A 17,559-nucleotide genomic window follows, 5' to 3' on the forward strand; every position below is an offset into this window, starting at 1 on the left:
CGATGGGACTACATTCAGGCTAGTAGCCAATAGCTTTGATGTAGGAATTTGATCTGAGCATGCGTGGCACTTGGTCCGATCAAAATTCGCTACACATGATCGGAGAATGTCCGATTAAACCAGTTGGTCGGGAAATATTTCCAACATGTTGTAAAATTGTGTCCGACGGAGATTCGGACGGAATCAGTCCGAAGCATACCACACACAGTCGGATTATCCGACAACACGGTATGATAGGACACATTCCGACGGATTCTCCGACCGTGTGTACAAGGGCTAAGAGGAGGATTTGTTTGGAGAGATTGCCTGAAAATTACTGGTGTATATACACAAAAGGAAGTAAAGGAAAATGCTGACGGACTAAGTCTGTTTGAAAGTCCATTTGTTTTGAATGTGATGACGTAAGACGGGACTAAAAAAGGAAGTTCAATAGCTGCCCTTGCATTGTATTTGGTCCGTCGGACCACCAACGGTTTTCCCGATGGGTATTGAGTCCGTCGGAAAGATTTGAAACATGTTCTATTTCTAGGTCCGTCTGATTTTTTTCAAAGAAAAACAATCGGATTATCCTGCACACGATCGGAATGTCCGACGGACTGATCCCATCGGACCTAGTCTGCTGGAAATTCCGGTCGTGTGTATGCGGCATTACAGTTACCTGTCTTTAACAGCACTTGCACATGCAAGACTATTTTACAGATAAACAAAGATACCTGGCTATACTACTTGCATTTCTCAATTAACTTTTTAATATCAACATCTCTGGCCGTTTGAAAGGGTTCTGTTGGCAAGCTTTTCAGTGTTCTTAGACTTTTATTTTGTAATAAGGTCCTCAAAATAACAAACTGAATTTTTATAGCATGTGATCATTACAAATGTGCCCATTTCTTGCCTAGTAGAATTGAGTCTTGATCTGTACATACACCAGAGGTGGCTTCATTAAGTGAGTGTACAGAGGTGTTCAGTGATACAGTTAATTGCTCTTAAAGAGCAACATTTTAGTTTCAAGGTATGGGCCCCCAAAGAGTAATCTGCCCTAATGCTGAATTTTTTATGTAGCCAAATAAAACTGGTGTGTAGAACAGCAGAGTAAAAGCCAGTCTTATTATTGTAATAAAAATTGACATGGCTCATACTGTTTTTCTTGGCTGCCCTGCTTTGTGTCTAACGCGCAGTCAAATTCTTCCAATTGAGCCTTCCCTGCTTTTGGCTGCCCCTTCGCCAGACCATAAAGCTGACCATCCATAGGGAGAAGAAAAACCCACCCTAGGGTATCCTTTTTTTCCTTTTTTTTTATTAATAGCTGTACTGTTTAAAATCCCAGATGTACTACTAAAAGAACAGCAGGCAAAGTTTCAGCAGAAAAATGGAAAAAAAGAGAAAAGAAAAAGCATAGCCAGGGGTTTGCAATGTTTTGTTGCTGTGATACATTTTTCACTGTAAAAAGCATGCTGTGACAGAAAGTATTGATTGCACACTTAGTATGGGATCAATACATTCTGCAGGCTGAATTCACTTTGAACATGAACTATGCTTGTACCTTTCAGCTTTTTCCCATTTTACGTTTAATTTTTTTAATTTTATTTTTTTTAGATTTTTTTAAAGCATTAACAAGTTCTTTTGGTTATAGATTCTGGTCCTTGATATTCTGATTTTGAGTGAAGATAATTCCATCTATTATTATGCTGACCCACATGTCATTTTAATGCTTTGATTATGCTAGTGACTTCTATCGTTTTAAACTGTGTATAACTGCAGGTGTCGTTCATATATCATGTTGGCTAAATGAAATGTAGGGTCGGATACTGTGTTTTTCTAATTGGGACAATACAACTAAACAGTGGCATTCCTGGGGAAGGGGGGCCCGTACTCAATACCACCATTTAAAGGTTGCCCTGATGAAGCCTCTGATGACATGCACAGTGGTAGCAGTGTGCCAAGTGCTAGAACACTCTCTGTATTCCAGCACCTGGCACTGAAAGAAGTCGGACCTATCAGGAGGAGTGACCTCCACCCAACAATAGAACTTTAGCCCCAGCCGGATGGGGAAGAGAGAGCTCAGCAGGGAAGTGTGTGTTTGGGTAAGTTTCAAAATGTCCATTAAGTACCATCTACAAACAAAATAGAAAATGAAGGGCTTGCAAAAGCACAAATACATTGTTGCCCTGACTTAAAATACCCAAACCTTATATGAACCAGAAACATCTAAAAAATGGAAGCTACTTCTAAAATATACATATCAGCAATAATAATAAATCTAGAAGATCATTTTAAATTAGTCTTGGTTATACTTATAGCATCATTTCCAATTGTGGGCTTGAAGGGAGGGTTCTGAATTGAGTGTGAATCATATATATCAAACCAAATAAAAAAGGCAAAAAGGGATTTTAGGTGGCTACCTATTTTCAATATGCTATAAATGAACCCCTGCTATCAAGTTTGGACATATTGATTCATATACATGATTTTGTTTCATGGCTTAACTTGCCATTAGTTTGCCATTAATTACCTTCCACTGACCATAAATTCTTGGGGGGGGGGGGGGGGGGGAGGGGGATTACAGCCTGCCACTGATCAACAGTACTAAAGGGAGGATTACTGCACTACTTACACTAGTGCTGGGGAGTAATATTGCTGCCAATCATGTATAATATTCCCCTCAAAAACTTTCTTGGAAATTGCCAGAGGTAACTGGGTGCTGTATCAACAGTCAGCTGGAAACTGATAACATAAGTCAAAGTGTATATGGCCAGCACACCACAGATCTTTGAGCAGCACCATTCCTCCTCTTCTCAGGTCCCCCGAAGGCGCTCTGGGCCCCTCCCCCTTGCAGAGTGCCCCATAACAAGCTGCATGCTGTGGGAGCACTTGTGTGTACTCGCTCCCATGCTGTCTATCTGCGTCCATAAGACACACCGAGCATGGCTCAGCCCAACCCCCCGCTCCAGCTTCACTGGCTGGGATTGATAGCAACAGGAGCCAATGGCTCCTGTTGCTGGATCTCAGCCAATCAGAAGAGAGGGCCCCGGGGGAGCCTCGGGTCTCATGCACATCACTGGATCAAGGGGGGACTTCGTACTTGGGGGGGGTTGCATGCTTACCGCATAGGATGCATGAATTTAAAAAACCTTCAGCCTGTAAACCACTTTAACCACCTAGTACAGTACTGCTGTACCTAGTACATGATCCGACACTTCCGGGTAAGGGGCACACACACGCACACCACCGGTGACCCGCTCCTGCTGTGAATATACCACGGAATCTATGTCCACCGGCAACTGCCAATCATTCAGCAGAGAGGCAGAATGGCGATCTTCCTATGTAAACATGGCAGATTGCTGTTCTGTGAGTAGGGGAGAAATGGATCCTGTGTTCCTGCAAAGCAAGGACAAGGATCAATGTCACCCCCTAGTAAAAGGACCTCCCAAAGTACACAAACACACTAGCTAGGCACACAAGTAACTCTTTGATCACCCCTGATGCTTAACCCCTTCCCAGCCAGTGTCATTAGTACATAAAAAACAGGGAGGGGGAGGCGCCGACCTGAGTGTAGTATTAAAATTACGACTTTAATAGAATAAAATTAAAATGTAAAAACACTTACAAGATGATAGAAGATCCATGCTCGTCAAAGTAAAGTGCAGTCCTGGCATTCCACATGACTCTGCGGGTCCCACCGCTAGCTGGAAAGGATTAGGCAGCTGGCTGGAATGGATCACAGTGTTTCTCCCAGAGCAAGGAACCAGGAAGCAACCAAACACTGTGAACCATTTCAGCCAGCTGTCTAATCCTTTCCAGCTATCCTGGACAGCGGTGGGACCTGCAGAGCATGTGGAATGCCAGGATTGCACTTTACTTTGACAAGCATGCATCTTCTATCTTGTAAGTGTTTTTAATCTTTTCCTATTCAAGTCATCATTTTAATACTACACTCAGGTCAGTGCTTCCCCTCCCCCACCCCTCCCTGTTTTTTCCTTACATGTCTTGTAGAGTTCTGGACACGCTCTAAAGGATGTCTGCCTTCCTTTTTAGCCCTTTTTCTTTTCCAACCACCCAACCTATGGATACATCACCATCCAGCTATTACAGCCACAGACTATGCCCCTAAGGATTACTCCGTCTGTAGTGCCAGATAAACACTGATTATAGTGTCATTAGTACAGTGACAGTGCATATTTTTAGCACTGATGCATGACTGCATATTTTTTAGGATTTTAGCACTGATCACTGTATTACCGGTAGTGTTACTGGTCCCCAAAAAGAGTCAGTTAGTGTCCAACTGTCCGCCGCAATATCGCAGTCCCGCTATAATTTCCCGATCACCAACATAACTAGTAATAAAAATAAATACAAATATCCCATCATTTTAAGACGCAATAACTTTTGCGCAAGCAAATCAATATACTTAATATTGATTGGTTAGCGCAAATATAATACTACTCTTAATGGGAATTTTTTTCCAAAAAATATGTAGCAGAATACATATTGACCTGCATTGATAAAGAAATAATTTTTCAAAATTGTCTGTCTGTTTTTGTTTATGGTGCAAAAAAAGAAAAAATCCCAGAGGTGATCAAATACCACCACCAAAAGAAAGCTCTATTTGCAGGAAAAACGGCATACATTTTATTTGGGTACGGCATGGCACGAACGCGCAATTGTCAGTTAAAGTAACACAGTGCTATATTGCAAAAAAAAAAAGCCTGGTCATGAAGGGGGGAAAATCTTCTGGAGCTAAAGTGGTTCATTTTATTGCTGTAATGTGATCATCTGAAAAAATGTTTGCACCTTACTTCAAAGATCCGCATTGTGCAGGCCATATACACTTTAATTATTGCTGCCGATGACACCAATGCTGTGGGTTACTATTATTGCAAATTACATCAATTTTCGGGCTTGTTTTACTCCCACACTAGAAACCTTAAATCGTGAAGGTCACCCACTTTATGGCAGACAGCACGCTATGCACAGCACATTTTTCTTCTTCCTACCTTCAGTGGTAACCAGGCAGCTCAGTAACTCTGCATGAAGTAAAAAAAAAAGTCATGTAATGAAAGGGAGGTGTTTAATGAGAATGATCTGTCCCACGTGCCTGATATGCTAAATGCGCCATTGCAGCTAAATGGTCATTTTCATCCTGAATTATTGCAAACAAATCAGCATAAAAATGTTTTCTAAAATATATAATTTATGTACTTTGCATGCTTTGCCAGCAGTAAGTAAAAATTTAGAGAAAAATCTACAAATGGTTTCAACATTAAATGGTACAAATGCCAAAGTAATGCTGCGTACACACGACTGGACTTATCGACGGACTAGGTCCGACGGTCTTCCCGATGGACTTTCCGCAGAGGATCCCGGGAGAAGAACCGAAAGCGCAGAGAAGTCAGAAGAAGACCCCCGGAGCTGCCTAATAAACTACTTTAAAACCTTTTAGTGTGTTTTTTTATTGACACTTTTTTCCCCAGGTGAATGGGTAATGGGTAACCCCATACTTATTTGCATAGGGTGGTGGGCTGGGAACTGGGGGCCCCCTTATTAAAAATTCCAATAAGCCCCCCCGCAGACCACGACAACTAACGGCCAGGGTTGCTGGGAAGAGGCCCTTGTCCTCATCAACACATGGGGACAAGGTGCTTTAGGGTGGGGGGGCCGCAGAGCGCCCCCCTTCCCCAAAGCACCCACTCCCCCATGGTAAGGGTATGCAGCCTGGTACGGTTTGGGGGGGGGGGCGCTCGCTCGTCCCCACCCCCTTTCCTGACCTGCGTGCTCGGATAAGGGTCTGGTATGGATTTTGGGGGGGCCCCACGCTGTTTTTTCGACATGGGGGTTCCCCTTAAAACCCATACCAGACCTAAGGGCTTGGTATACAGTACCCTGTAGCCGAGAACCAGCGCAAAACATTCTCGTGGGCAGGTGCTGTAGCTGCCCTTGCGTCATATTTTGTCCATTGGACCAGCATACAGATGAACGGGCTTCCCGATAGGAACTTGGTCCGGCAGACCAAGATTTAAAACATGTTCTATTTCTAGGTCCGTCTGACTTTTGGGAAGAAAAAGTCAGACGGAACCCACACACTATCGAATTGTCCGCCGGATTCTGGTCCGCCGGACAAGTCTGCCGGAAAGTCCAATCGTGTGTACGCAGCATTAGGCTTTATAAAATATAGTACCTAGCAACTATCAAACTTCTAAACTGTTATTACAATATTAGTATAAAATTCCAAAAAAACTCAATCCAGATATATTCAACTGCTCCAGAGAACAGCATTTGATCATGACATTCGGCCAGCAGTATTTTATCATTAGCCATTTTATTACAGAGGTAGTGAGTAGAAGTGAAAAAGCAAACTGTTCAACCCAGTAATCATAGCGTCTGCCATGAATTATAAAAAATATATTTAAAAAGCAGAAGTGATGATAAAAATCTCTAACTATCTTTAAATTTAAACGTCAGGCAGACAGCTAAATACATATTTGAAACACATATCCGTTTAATGTTTTACCTGGCAAATTAGTCATAAAACTAGTGTTGTGATTTATGAACCTCTTGAGTACTGCCCAGCCAAGCAGACATTTCCTGGTTCCATACTTCTTCATAGCTCCCAACCGTCCCTGATTCCGAGGGACTGTCCCTGATTTGGAGCAATGTCCCTCTGTCCCTCAGTCTTCCTCATTTGTCCCTCATTTTGGTCTGATCTATATAGATGTTTTTAAAATGCACTTTTTTTTCTATCAAAAAGTGTTTCCCAGCACTAAACCTTTCATCTGATTTCTAAATTGCTGCATTTGTAAATTCCAAACGCCAATATAAAGGAATAGTAGTGGCAACAAAAGAAATTGTGGGTTTAACCAATCTTGTTTTTTTTTTTTTTTTTTTCACAATTCTCCTTTAGGCTGGGTTCACACCGCTGCGGGTAGGAGACCTGGATGTGATTCGCACCGCACTGCAGTGCAAATCACATCCGATCTGTCGGTGCGATGCGAGTTCAGCCATACAGATAGTATGGCTGAATTCGCATCGCACCCGCCGCAAACTCGCACAGGACCCTTTTTTTGGTCCGCAGCAGAATCGGATCGCAAGGGTGTTCACACCATGCGATCCGATTCCTGTCCGAGTTTGCAGATCGCAGTGCGATTTGCGGACTGGTCTGGGGGTGTCATTAAGATTTCATTGACACTCCCAGCAGTCCGCATAGGGCAGTGTGAACTGCCGGCGGGAGGCATGCGATGCGGGAAAACGCCACGGATTTGCGGCGTTCCCGCAGCGCTATGGTGTGAACCCAGCCTTGAGGGGGTGTGTCAGGGTGTGTGTTCCTATGCCTGCATGCTTTTGCTGATAGGTGTCCCTCATTCTCATCTCAAAAAGTTGGGAGGTATGCTTATTCCCTAGTTCAGGAATGGACTTACCTAGTCCAGCTTTGTGGTTTCCAATTCTAAAGCTGGCCATACACAAGGTAGTTTCTCAGGCAACTTCAACTCTTTATGAATTGAACATACAATTAAATACGCCTGTGTAAAAACGAACAATCTACCACCTACAAGTTTGATTCGTCACCTGCATTTAATCAATAACATGGGGCTATAAATTAAAAGCTTCAATACAGGAGTCAGGGAAGATGCTCGCATGTGCGCAGGCACATGGTTCGTGTAAGCCCTGTTTGTGACCACTTAGCGGGTGCGTATTTGCTTGCGCTTGCACAAAGGTTTGCATGCGTGCGAATGCGCATTGGCGCCAGGTGGGCTATTTAACCACTTCAGCCCTGGAAGGTTTACCCCCCTTCATGACCAGGCCATTTTTTGTGACATGGCACTGTTTATTTTAGCTAACAATTGTGCGATCCTGCAACACTGTACACATATAAAATGTATATCCTTTTTTACCCACAAGTAAAGCTTTCTTTTGGGGGTATTTGATCACCTCTGTGGTTATTTTTTGCACTATATAAAAAAAAAAGACTGACAATTTTGAAAAAAAAATAAAAAATTTTTTTCACTTTATACTATAAAACACATGCAATAAAACAATGTAAAAATTTTTATTTCTTCATCAATTTAGGCCAAAATTTATTCTGCTACATATATTTGATAAACAAAATCCCAATAAGTGTATAATGATTGGTTTGTACAAAAGTTATAGGTTCTACAAACTATGGGATATACTTACAGTGCCTTGAAAAGGTATTCATACCCCTTGAAATTTTCCACATTTTGTCAAGGTACAACCAAAAACGTAAAAGTATTTTATTGGGATTTTATGTGATAAACCAACACAAAGTGGCACATAATTCTGAAGTGGAAGGAAAATGATAAATGGATTTCAACATTTTTTTTACAAATAAAGATGTGAAAAGTGTGGCGTGCATTTTTATTCAGCCCCCCTTTACACTAATACCCCACAATCTAGTGGAGCCAATTGCATTCAGAAGAAACCTAACTAAGAGGAGTCCACCTCTGTGTAATTTAATCTCAGTATAAATACAGCTGTTCTGTGAAATCCTCAGAGGACTTTAAGGAACAAACAGAATGATGAAGGCCAATGAACACACCAGACAGGTCAGAGATAAAGTTGTGGAGACAAGGAGAGCATTAATCAGAGAAGCAGCAAAGATGCCCATGGTAACTTTGGAGGAGCTGCAGAGAACCACAACAAGACAACTATTAGTCATGCACTCCACAAATCTGGCCTTTATGGAAGAGGGGTAAGAAGAAAGCCATTGTTGAAAGAAAACCATAAGAAGTCCCATTTTCAGTTTGAGGGAAGCCATGTGGGGGACACAGCCAAAGAAAGGAAGAAGGTGCTCTGGTCAGATGAGACCAAGATGGAACTTTTTGGCTTAAAAGCAAAACGCTATGTGTGGTGAAAACTAACACTGCACATCACCCTGAACACACCATCCCCACTGTGAAACATGGTGGTCACAGCATCATGTTGTGGGGATGATTTTCTTCAGCGGGGACAAGAAAGCTTATGGGAAGATGGATGGAGCCAAATACAGGGCGATCCTAGAAGAAAACCTGTTGGGGTCTGCAAAAGACTTGAGACTGGGGTGGAGGTTCACCTTCTAGCAGGACAATGACCCTAAACATACAGCCAGACTACAATGGAATGGTTTAGATCAAAGCATATTCATGTGTTTGAATGGCCCAAAGTCCAGACCTAAATCCGAATGAGAATCTGTGGAAAGACTTAAAAATGGCTGTTCACAGATGCTCTCAATTCTATCTGACAGAGCTTGAGCTATTTTGTGAAGAAGAATGGGCAAAAATGTCACTATCTAGATGTGAAAAGCTGGTAGAGACATACCCAGAAATAATTGCAGCGAAAGGTGGTTCTACAAGGTATTGACTCAGGGGGGCTGAATACAACTGCACACCACACTTTTCAGATATTTATTTGTAAAAAAACTTGAAAACCACTTATAATTTTCATTCCACTTTTTGTTTATGTGCCACTTTGTGTTGGTCTATCACATAAATTCACAATAAAATATATTTATGCTTTTGGTTGTAACATGGCAAAATGTGGTAAATTTCAAGGCGTATTAAAACCTTCAAAGCACTGTATGGAATTTCTATTTATTTAAAAATGTTTTACTTGTAATTGTGGTGATTAGTGACTTATAGCAGGACTGCAATATTATAGCGGACAAATCAGACACCTGACACTTTTTTGGGAACCAGTGACACCAATAATGCTAAAAAATATGCACTGTCACTGTACTAATGACACTGGCAGAGAAGGGGTGATCAACGGGTTAAATGTTTGGTCAACGTGTGTTACTATGTACCGTGTGTGCTGTTTTTACTGCTTTGCAGGAAGAAAAAACAGCACATTGCTGCCATAGCTGATCGTCATTTGCCGGTGACCAATCAGCGACCGGCAGCCGCTAATCGCAGCACAGCTGTGGCGGCAGTGGTACTTTTTACCTCGGCACTTGGATCACATATTAGGTAGGTGATCTGGCGCAGAGCTGCAGCCCCGATGCAAGATATTTACGGTAGGCAGTCAGCAGTCAGCAAGCGGTTCCTTGTGTTAGTGCCATTTGGTCTACTACACCACTGAAGCATCTGTATATCTGTTCCTGTATTGCTCTTCTGTTGAAGACTGGATCTGCTCCTGACTTTACCTGAACTCTGTTTGCACCTACCCCTGGCTTGCCTATGGACCATGCTTCTGCCTTATCCTTCTGCTCATCTGCCTTGTTGTTACTGACCCTGGCCTTAACCCTGACTACTCTTCTGCCTGCCACCTGTGTCTGATCTGCCTGCTAGTTGTTGACCCGGCATTGGTTCTTCTTCCTGCACCTGATACAGCTGTATCTGTGCCTTCTTGCTGTTCTGCCAGCGTGCCACCAGCTAGCTGCTTCTGCGTATCTTGATGCACATCTGCATTCTCCAGCAAAAGTCTTATCAGGCCACTCTGTGATCTGGTGTTCCCTGTTACTCTACCCGAGGCTCCTGTGCCAGAGCTTTAAAAGACGCCTTCCTCTACATTTTGCGCTCCATCAGATGGTACATTACAACAGGTTATTGAAGAATTGATCAAAACCAGAGAGAACAACACAGATTTTACCTAAAATTATCAGATTTTTCCACCAGTTTTGAGCAAGGCAACTTCAACACTATTTCAGTCCCAAGTGGTACAAATTGATGGAAAAGTGTCATGTGTATGGTTAGCTATACTCTTTGTCTCCAGTCTAATCAAATGCATTGAAACAGCATTATCTTTTCAGTCTAATGATCAGTTATCTATCCTAGGAAGCAGTAAACTGATACCTTGCCGCGTTTTATATTTATTTCAATGGAACCCCTCAAAATGCATGTCAATGCAGTTCATTGCAATGCACCCTGTATTAAATGTCAACACAAGTCATAACATGTATTAACACTTATTGACATGCATAATTATGTATTTTCATGCGTCATGAATTGCCAACTGACATCATGACGCACATTGATGCCTGTCTTAATGTTGACAAAATGTGTTTTGAAATGAATTTTTCAATGAAAACACATTGAGCAAATACATAAAAGTGTGAATTGCGAACCAAAAAGTATCAGCGTGATGATTCTGAAATGGCAGAGGTGTCACAAAAATGACTTACCAAAAGTACAAATCCACTGGCAGCTAGAACAGTAAACATATTTTGTATTTAGCTGATGGTGCAAAAGAGAATATGTGAATAAGTATTTAGATAAAAAAAGTGCATGTGAAATGTAATCATTTGATATAATAAAACTAACTTACTAGGTGATCAAAGGGTATGTGGAAAGCTTCAGCAAATGCTCTAGTAATGCCGGACAGACATATTACACCTTTTTGCAATAATGATACATTCTGTAAATGATACATATGTATGGATCACCACCTGTGGCTTGCATACAAATCAAATAATAAAAAAAAAACAAATGCCTAAAATTCCTTCGTGTTCAGGAAATTGAAATACCATACAAAATGCACATATGGTTAGAATCAATATTCGTATAGGTAGATCGAAGGCATCAAAACCGTACTGCGCTGTGAACAGATATTGCTTTACATAAGGCTATATTTTTAAAACCATTCCATAGAGTACCGTAAAATTGTTTTGGCATTTGCACAGTTAGCAGCTGAAAGATGGTTACGTCCTTTCATTTCGTAGTATGTTTAACTCCAGGCATATTGTGCTAATAGGTAGACTATACAGCAGCAGTCGTGGCATTTTTATGTTTAGGATCCTGACTTCTGTACTGGTACCGATCTTGTCCTGATCTTCCTCCAGTACCATATCCGAGAATTTGATGACTTTGAGGTGGCGAGGGTGGAACATCCTGCCGTAGAGGACCTTTGGCTATTGGCACCTGATATGGAGGATATCTATAGTTATCTTCTTGATGTACTTTGGATCTGGAATAAGTACCTCTAGTATTTGATGCAGCAACATCATAGTAATAAGGAGGGTCCCTCTCCACGTACATTGCCCTCGGACCAGCCATGTACTCCACAGTATCCACCGGGCCTGGTCTGCAAATAAACAGAACATTATTGCGCTGTAACCTGGAGCTGAAAGTATTTCTAAAAATTATCAACTTTTTTTTCACTTGCTCGGATAAATAGACATTTAATTTGATTTATTTGTACCTAAGTTTAAAAAAAAGATTTGAAATAACGTGGTTGACAAGCCATCAAGGTTTTACAAGTGCATTGTGTAAATATTAATATAACAGAACACATTATAATTTGGTAAAAGTTTTTAGGTTTTTTGGACAAAACAAATTCAACCCTGACCAGAAGCTGTCTTATGAATTGATCGTATCAATAGAGATGAACTGCCAATAAATCTGATTAGATACAGTACTGTGCAAATTTTTTAGGCAGTTGTTCAAAAATGCTATAAATAAGGAATGCTTTCAGAAATAGAAATGTTAATTTTTTTTATTTTTACCAATTTACAAAATGGAAAGAGAACAGAAGAGAAATACAAATCAAATCAATATTTGGTATGACCACCCTTTGCCTTCCAACCAGCATCAATTCTTTTAGTTACACACAGTGCTTGTGCACACAGTTTTTGAAGGAACTCAGGTAGGTTGTTCCAAACATCTTAGAAAACTAAGCACAGTTAGTACCTAAAATCCTTGTGTCTCTTCATGTAATCCCAGGTTGACTTAACAGTGTTGGGATCAGAGCTCTGTGGGGGCCAAAACATCACTTCCAGGGCTCTTGTTCTGCTTTAAACTGAAGATAGTTTTAATGTCATTGGCTGTATGTTTGGGGTTGTTGTCCTGCTGTAGAATACATTTGGGGCCAATCACATGCTTTCCTGATGGTATGGCATGATGGATAAGTATCTGCTTGTATTTCTCAGCATTGAGGACTCAGTTGATCATGACCATGGAGCTATTGCTTTTTAGCCACAATTCTTCCATGAAGACCACTTCTGGCCAGACTTCTGCAGACAGTAGACAGATGTACCTGGGTCCTACTGGTTTCCGCCAGTTGTGTACTGATGGCCCTGCTGGATATCTTCCAATGTTGAAGCATGTAAGCATGATGTGTCTTTCATCTGCTGCATTTTGGTTTCCATGGCCACTGCATCTACTGCCCTAAATGTTACCCGTTTCTTTGTGCTTCTTCAAAAGAGCTTGAACAGCACATCTTGAAACCCCATTGCTTTGAAATCTTTGCCTGGGAGGGACCTTTCTTATGCAGAATAACTACCTTGTGTGTTGTTGCTGAGCCCAGTCATGCCATGGTATATGACCCGTGACATGAAACTATTCCACAACCTCATTGTAGTAGCAGAGTTTGGCCATTCCACACCCAGTTTTAAGCCTCCTACACAGCTGTTTCTGTGTTTCAACCTACAAATTAAATTGATGATAATTAGCACCTGCTTGGTATGATTGGTTAATCGTAGACCAGACTCTAATCCTACAAAATCCCTGACTTTGTGCAAGTGTAAGAAATGATGCTGGTTTGAAGCCAAAGGGTAGTCACACCAAATATTGATTTAATTTAGATTTCTCTTCTGTTTGCTAACTTTTAAAATAAAATATGTTATTACAATAATAAGAGTGGAGTAAAAACCCCTCTCAGGTTTATATTTCTGTCTGTGTCCCTTCTTGGTAGCTTTGCCCTTGCTATTTATCCTAAGGGCCGACATCGAAACTGAAACTGAAATCAGTGCAGGTGAGGGTAACTATTCCAATATGGACACATAATTATAAAACAGGGAATTCGACATTCACTCCCGGTGAATCTTACAGGTGCATGTGTTTTAGGCTCAGTTCACATATATGCAAATTGGATGCATTTTTAACCGAATCTGATTCCCACAACATGTGAATCAAACTGGCTTTCAATAGAGCTGGTTCACGCATGTCTGGGGGTCGTCCGCTGTCTGTTTCTGAAAAGGGTCCTGTGTGATTTTGGGACATGTGTGAACCTAGCCTTAAACAGCAAGATTGACTCCCAACCAGTGAATATTTAGTGAAAGTCACATTCACTGGCTCTATGGGTGACACTGTGTGGCAAGCAACCAGAGAAATATCTTTGATGGCCGAATAATCTGAGGACGTTCAATCCCCTTCCAATGTATATGGATGTGTATTTTATACCATCACGTGCTTAAAAGTTATAAAAATAAAGATAATATTTCACGGAATTAAATATTTTAGAAATAGGGCAAAAAAAACCTCTTGCTTTCCCACTGCAACACACAAGACTCACATGTCACATGACTAAAAAGCAATCGTCCTTTGGTTTCTAATTAAACTCAGGAGTCTTCCTTGATAGAACGCTATGATGAAAATCACATTTTCTTATATGTCATGAATTAAAATAAAGAATGTATGGGATAGTGGATAACTACACTCAAACACGGAACCAGAATTCCTTGTTTTTTTATACTCATCTGCAGTTAGGAATTTGGTTGCAATGGGGACAGAATGTTCAAACTTATATTGAACAGGGGGATATAACTTGTCAACAAGCCCTTAGACTGGTATATGTATGCCCGCTTTTTGTATATGGTATAAACTCAGTTTAAGATGGGGACAGAGCAATTTTAGTGGCTTTGAAAAGAGGTGATCTTTGACATGTAAATGTGACACTTGACAATGTGCAACCATCATCAACCATGATTTGTCATGCAATGCAGATATTTTTAGTATGTAGTAACAGTACACTAATAACCTCAATTTTTTTGTACCTTTGGACAAAGGTTCATAGGGTAAATTTACCTACACTCATTATTCCTTAACAACCTCAATGTGAAGAGAAACACAAAAGTTCACAGTTGTCACCAAAACAATTGTTTCATTTATTTGTGTTTCAATGACAGCGGTCTATGGTATAAACAGGGAAGATGAATCACAGACAGCAGGGTTTATCACTTCCCCATTCTATCCCCACCCTCTCCCTTATATATGTTAAAAAGAAGGAAAGTGAGAAAGTAACTTAAATGACTTCCTAATTAGGCCTCATGCACATGGGATGTTTATTTAACCTTTTCCCGCCTGCGCTATAGCCGAAAGACAGCTACAGCGTGGACCTACTTTGCTGGGAGGGTGTCCATAGATGTCCTCCCGTGCTCGAGCGGCCTGCGAAGAGTCTATGAGACTCGGCTGATCACAGATCGGAGTAAGGGGTCGATTACGACCCCTTACCACGTGATCAGCTGTCAGCCAATGACAGCTGATCATGTGATTTAAACAGAGCCAACAATCGGCTATTTCTTTCTCCTCACGCTAGCGTGAGGAGAAAAAAAAAAGCAGGTTACCGGCGGCTGTGAGAGGGACATGAGTCCCGATCGTGGAGAGCCTCTGCAGAGGCTTCTGTGCCCATCTGTGCCACCTACCAGTGCACAACAGAGCTGCCTACCAGTCCCCACCAGCGCCACCTACCAGTGCCCACAGTACCACCCATCTGTGCCCACAGTGCCACCTATAAATGTCACCAATGCCTCATCACCAGTGCTGCCTATCAATACCACCTACCAGTGCCCATCAGTGCTACCTACCAGCGCTCATCAGTACTACCTACCAGTGTCCATCAGTGCCACCTACCAGTGCCCATCAGTGCCACCCATCAGTGCCATCTTATCAGTGCCTATCAGTGTTGCCTTATCAGTGCAGCCTCATCAGCGAATATCAATGAAGGAGAAAAATTACCCGTGTGCAACATTTTATAACAAACTATGAAACATGTTTTTTTCCCCCCAAAAAGTCTTTTTTTGTTTGTTTAGCAAAAAATAAAAACCCAAGTGGTGAATAAATACCACTAAAAGAAAACTCAATTTCTGTGACAAAAATGATAAAAATTGAATTTGAATACAGTGTAACATGACCGCACAATTGTCATTCCAAGTGTGACATCACTGAAAGTTAAACATTGGTCTGGGCAGGGGGGGTTTCGATGCACAGTAAGCAAGTGGTTAACTCTCCTGAGAAGCCAGGGACATTTTTGCTGAAAAAATGCATGGCACTTGTAAAAGTGTTTAAAGCTTCTACAAGCTTTCATGAGCTTTTACAGCCTTCAACCTCTTGGGCGTTAATTTATTTTTGTTGGCCATAATAAATAATTTATTCTGGCCATTAAAATTAATTAATGCTCAAGCACTAAACACATCTAGAATTTAGGCACATTTAGCAGCTTTTACTAGCGTTAAGCATTTTTTCTACCCAACCCTGCTGCTTCTGGATGCACTGGCAGAGGGTTTTTCTTCCTACCTCTAGACTCTCCTGCTACTAAACACTGCTAAAAGCTGAGGTGTGCATGGACACATAGGCTAACATGCAGGGGAGTTTAGAGGCAGGAAAAAAACTCCAGACGCCCCTAGGAGCAGCTATAAAATTGCCCAGTGTGAATGAGGTCTTAAAGATTTATCTACATTAAAAAAATGTACTTCACATTCACAAAATGTATTATTTCGGCACTAAAATCTGTGTAGTCATTCCTAGATGATCAATGCATGTAGACCAAACTCAACCTTTTTGGCATACGCACGGACCTAAAATAATTACTTTGGCTGAAACACTCTCCTATGATGGCTATAAATTTGAATCCCAATAAGTGATGACCACATTGACAGCTGTGAAATAATTCTCTCTCAGTAATCCATTCATCCCACAGAGGAGCAACTGAATGTATTTTGTTTGGCCTACGGCTCATACAGCACACCGACGCTGGTCACAAGTTCAATTATTTGGCAGTCAAGTTGATTGAATGGAAGGTAATGTATGTGAACAGATTTAGAAATAGTCCAGTGAAATGTCACATAATAATCTACAGTGCCAAGACCCTCTACCATTCATGTATACAGTAGTTTACAAAAGAATCTGCCATAATAACTAGACAGCTGATGATTGATCTCCATTGAGCTGAGTTGGCATGTTATAATCACTTCCCTGAATAGTTTGCTGAGAAAGTGAAATCTAAGATGTCTTGAATCCTAGCAGGATTGCACAGTTGCAATACTTTATTTTCTTTGTCTATGCACGCTGATAGGCTGTGCCAATCGTTCAGATTAACCACTTCCGCCGTCGTTATACGTCGGTACTTTGAAGAGGGGTATCATTGTAATGGCAGCAGCTTGCTGCCATAACCCTGGTATCCTCTTCAGTGGGCGGTCCGCTTCAAGATAAAAGTGGCTACTGCGGCTGATCACTTATCAGCGGCAGGAGAGGGCCCCTCCCCTCCCACCCCACCGCTTACCGGAGCCGTCGGTAGCGGCGGAGGTGATCGGATCCTCTCCCTAACCTGACATGGAGACAAGTGAGGGGAAGATGGCCACCCATCTCTATATTATTGCAGGGTGAAAGCGACATCAAAACGTCACTTCCGCCCATAGCTCTTAAAGGGCTATATTTAAGAGGTCCTGTCATGCTGTTTTTCTGTTACAAGGGATGTTAACATTCCTTGTAATAGGAATAAAAGTGACACATTTTTTTTTTTAAAGAACGGTGTAAAAATAAAAAATAAAACATAAAATAAATAATACATTTGTTAAACACGCCCCGTCCTGCCAAGCTTGCGTGCAGAAGCAAACGTATATGTGAGTAGCGTCTGCATATG

The 17,559-nt window shown here is 41.4% G+C and overlaps 1 protein-coding gene across 1 annotated transcript in view; it reads right to left on the reverse strand.

The window, feature by feature from the left end:
* Positions 1-9,530: 9,530 nt before the first annotated feature.
* Positions 9,531-17,559, reverse strand: part of PARD3B (par-3 family cell polarity regulator beta) — a 2,156,380-nt gene continuing 2,148,351 nt past the window's right edge. Inside the window, exon 23 of the mRNA XM_077448525.1 lies at positions 9,531-12,006. Coding sequence (XP_077304651.1) covers positions 11,682-12,006 — 325 coding nt within the window. The 3' untranslated portion in view covers positions 9,531-11,681. The remainder of the gene's footprint in view (positions 12,007-17,559) is intronic.

This window comes from Lithobates pipiens, unplaced genomic scaffold (assembly GCF_037356315.1).
Source record: "Lithobates pipiens isolate NorthernLeopardFrog02 unplaced genomic scaffold, aLitPip1_a1.2 Scaffold_22, whole genome shotgun sequence".
NCBI classification, from domain to species: Eukaryota; Metazoa; Chordata; class Amphibia; order Anura; family Ranidae; genus Lithobates; species Lithobates pipiens.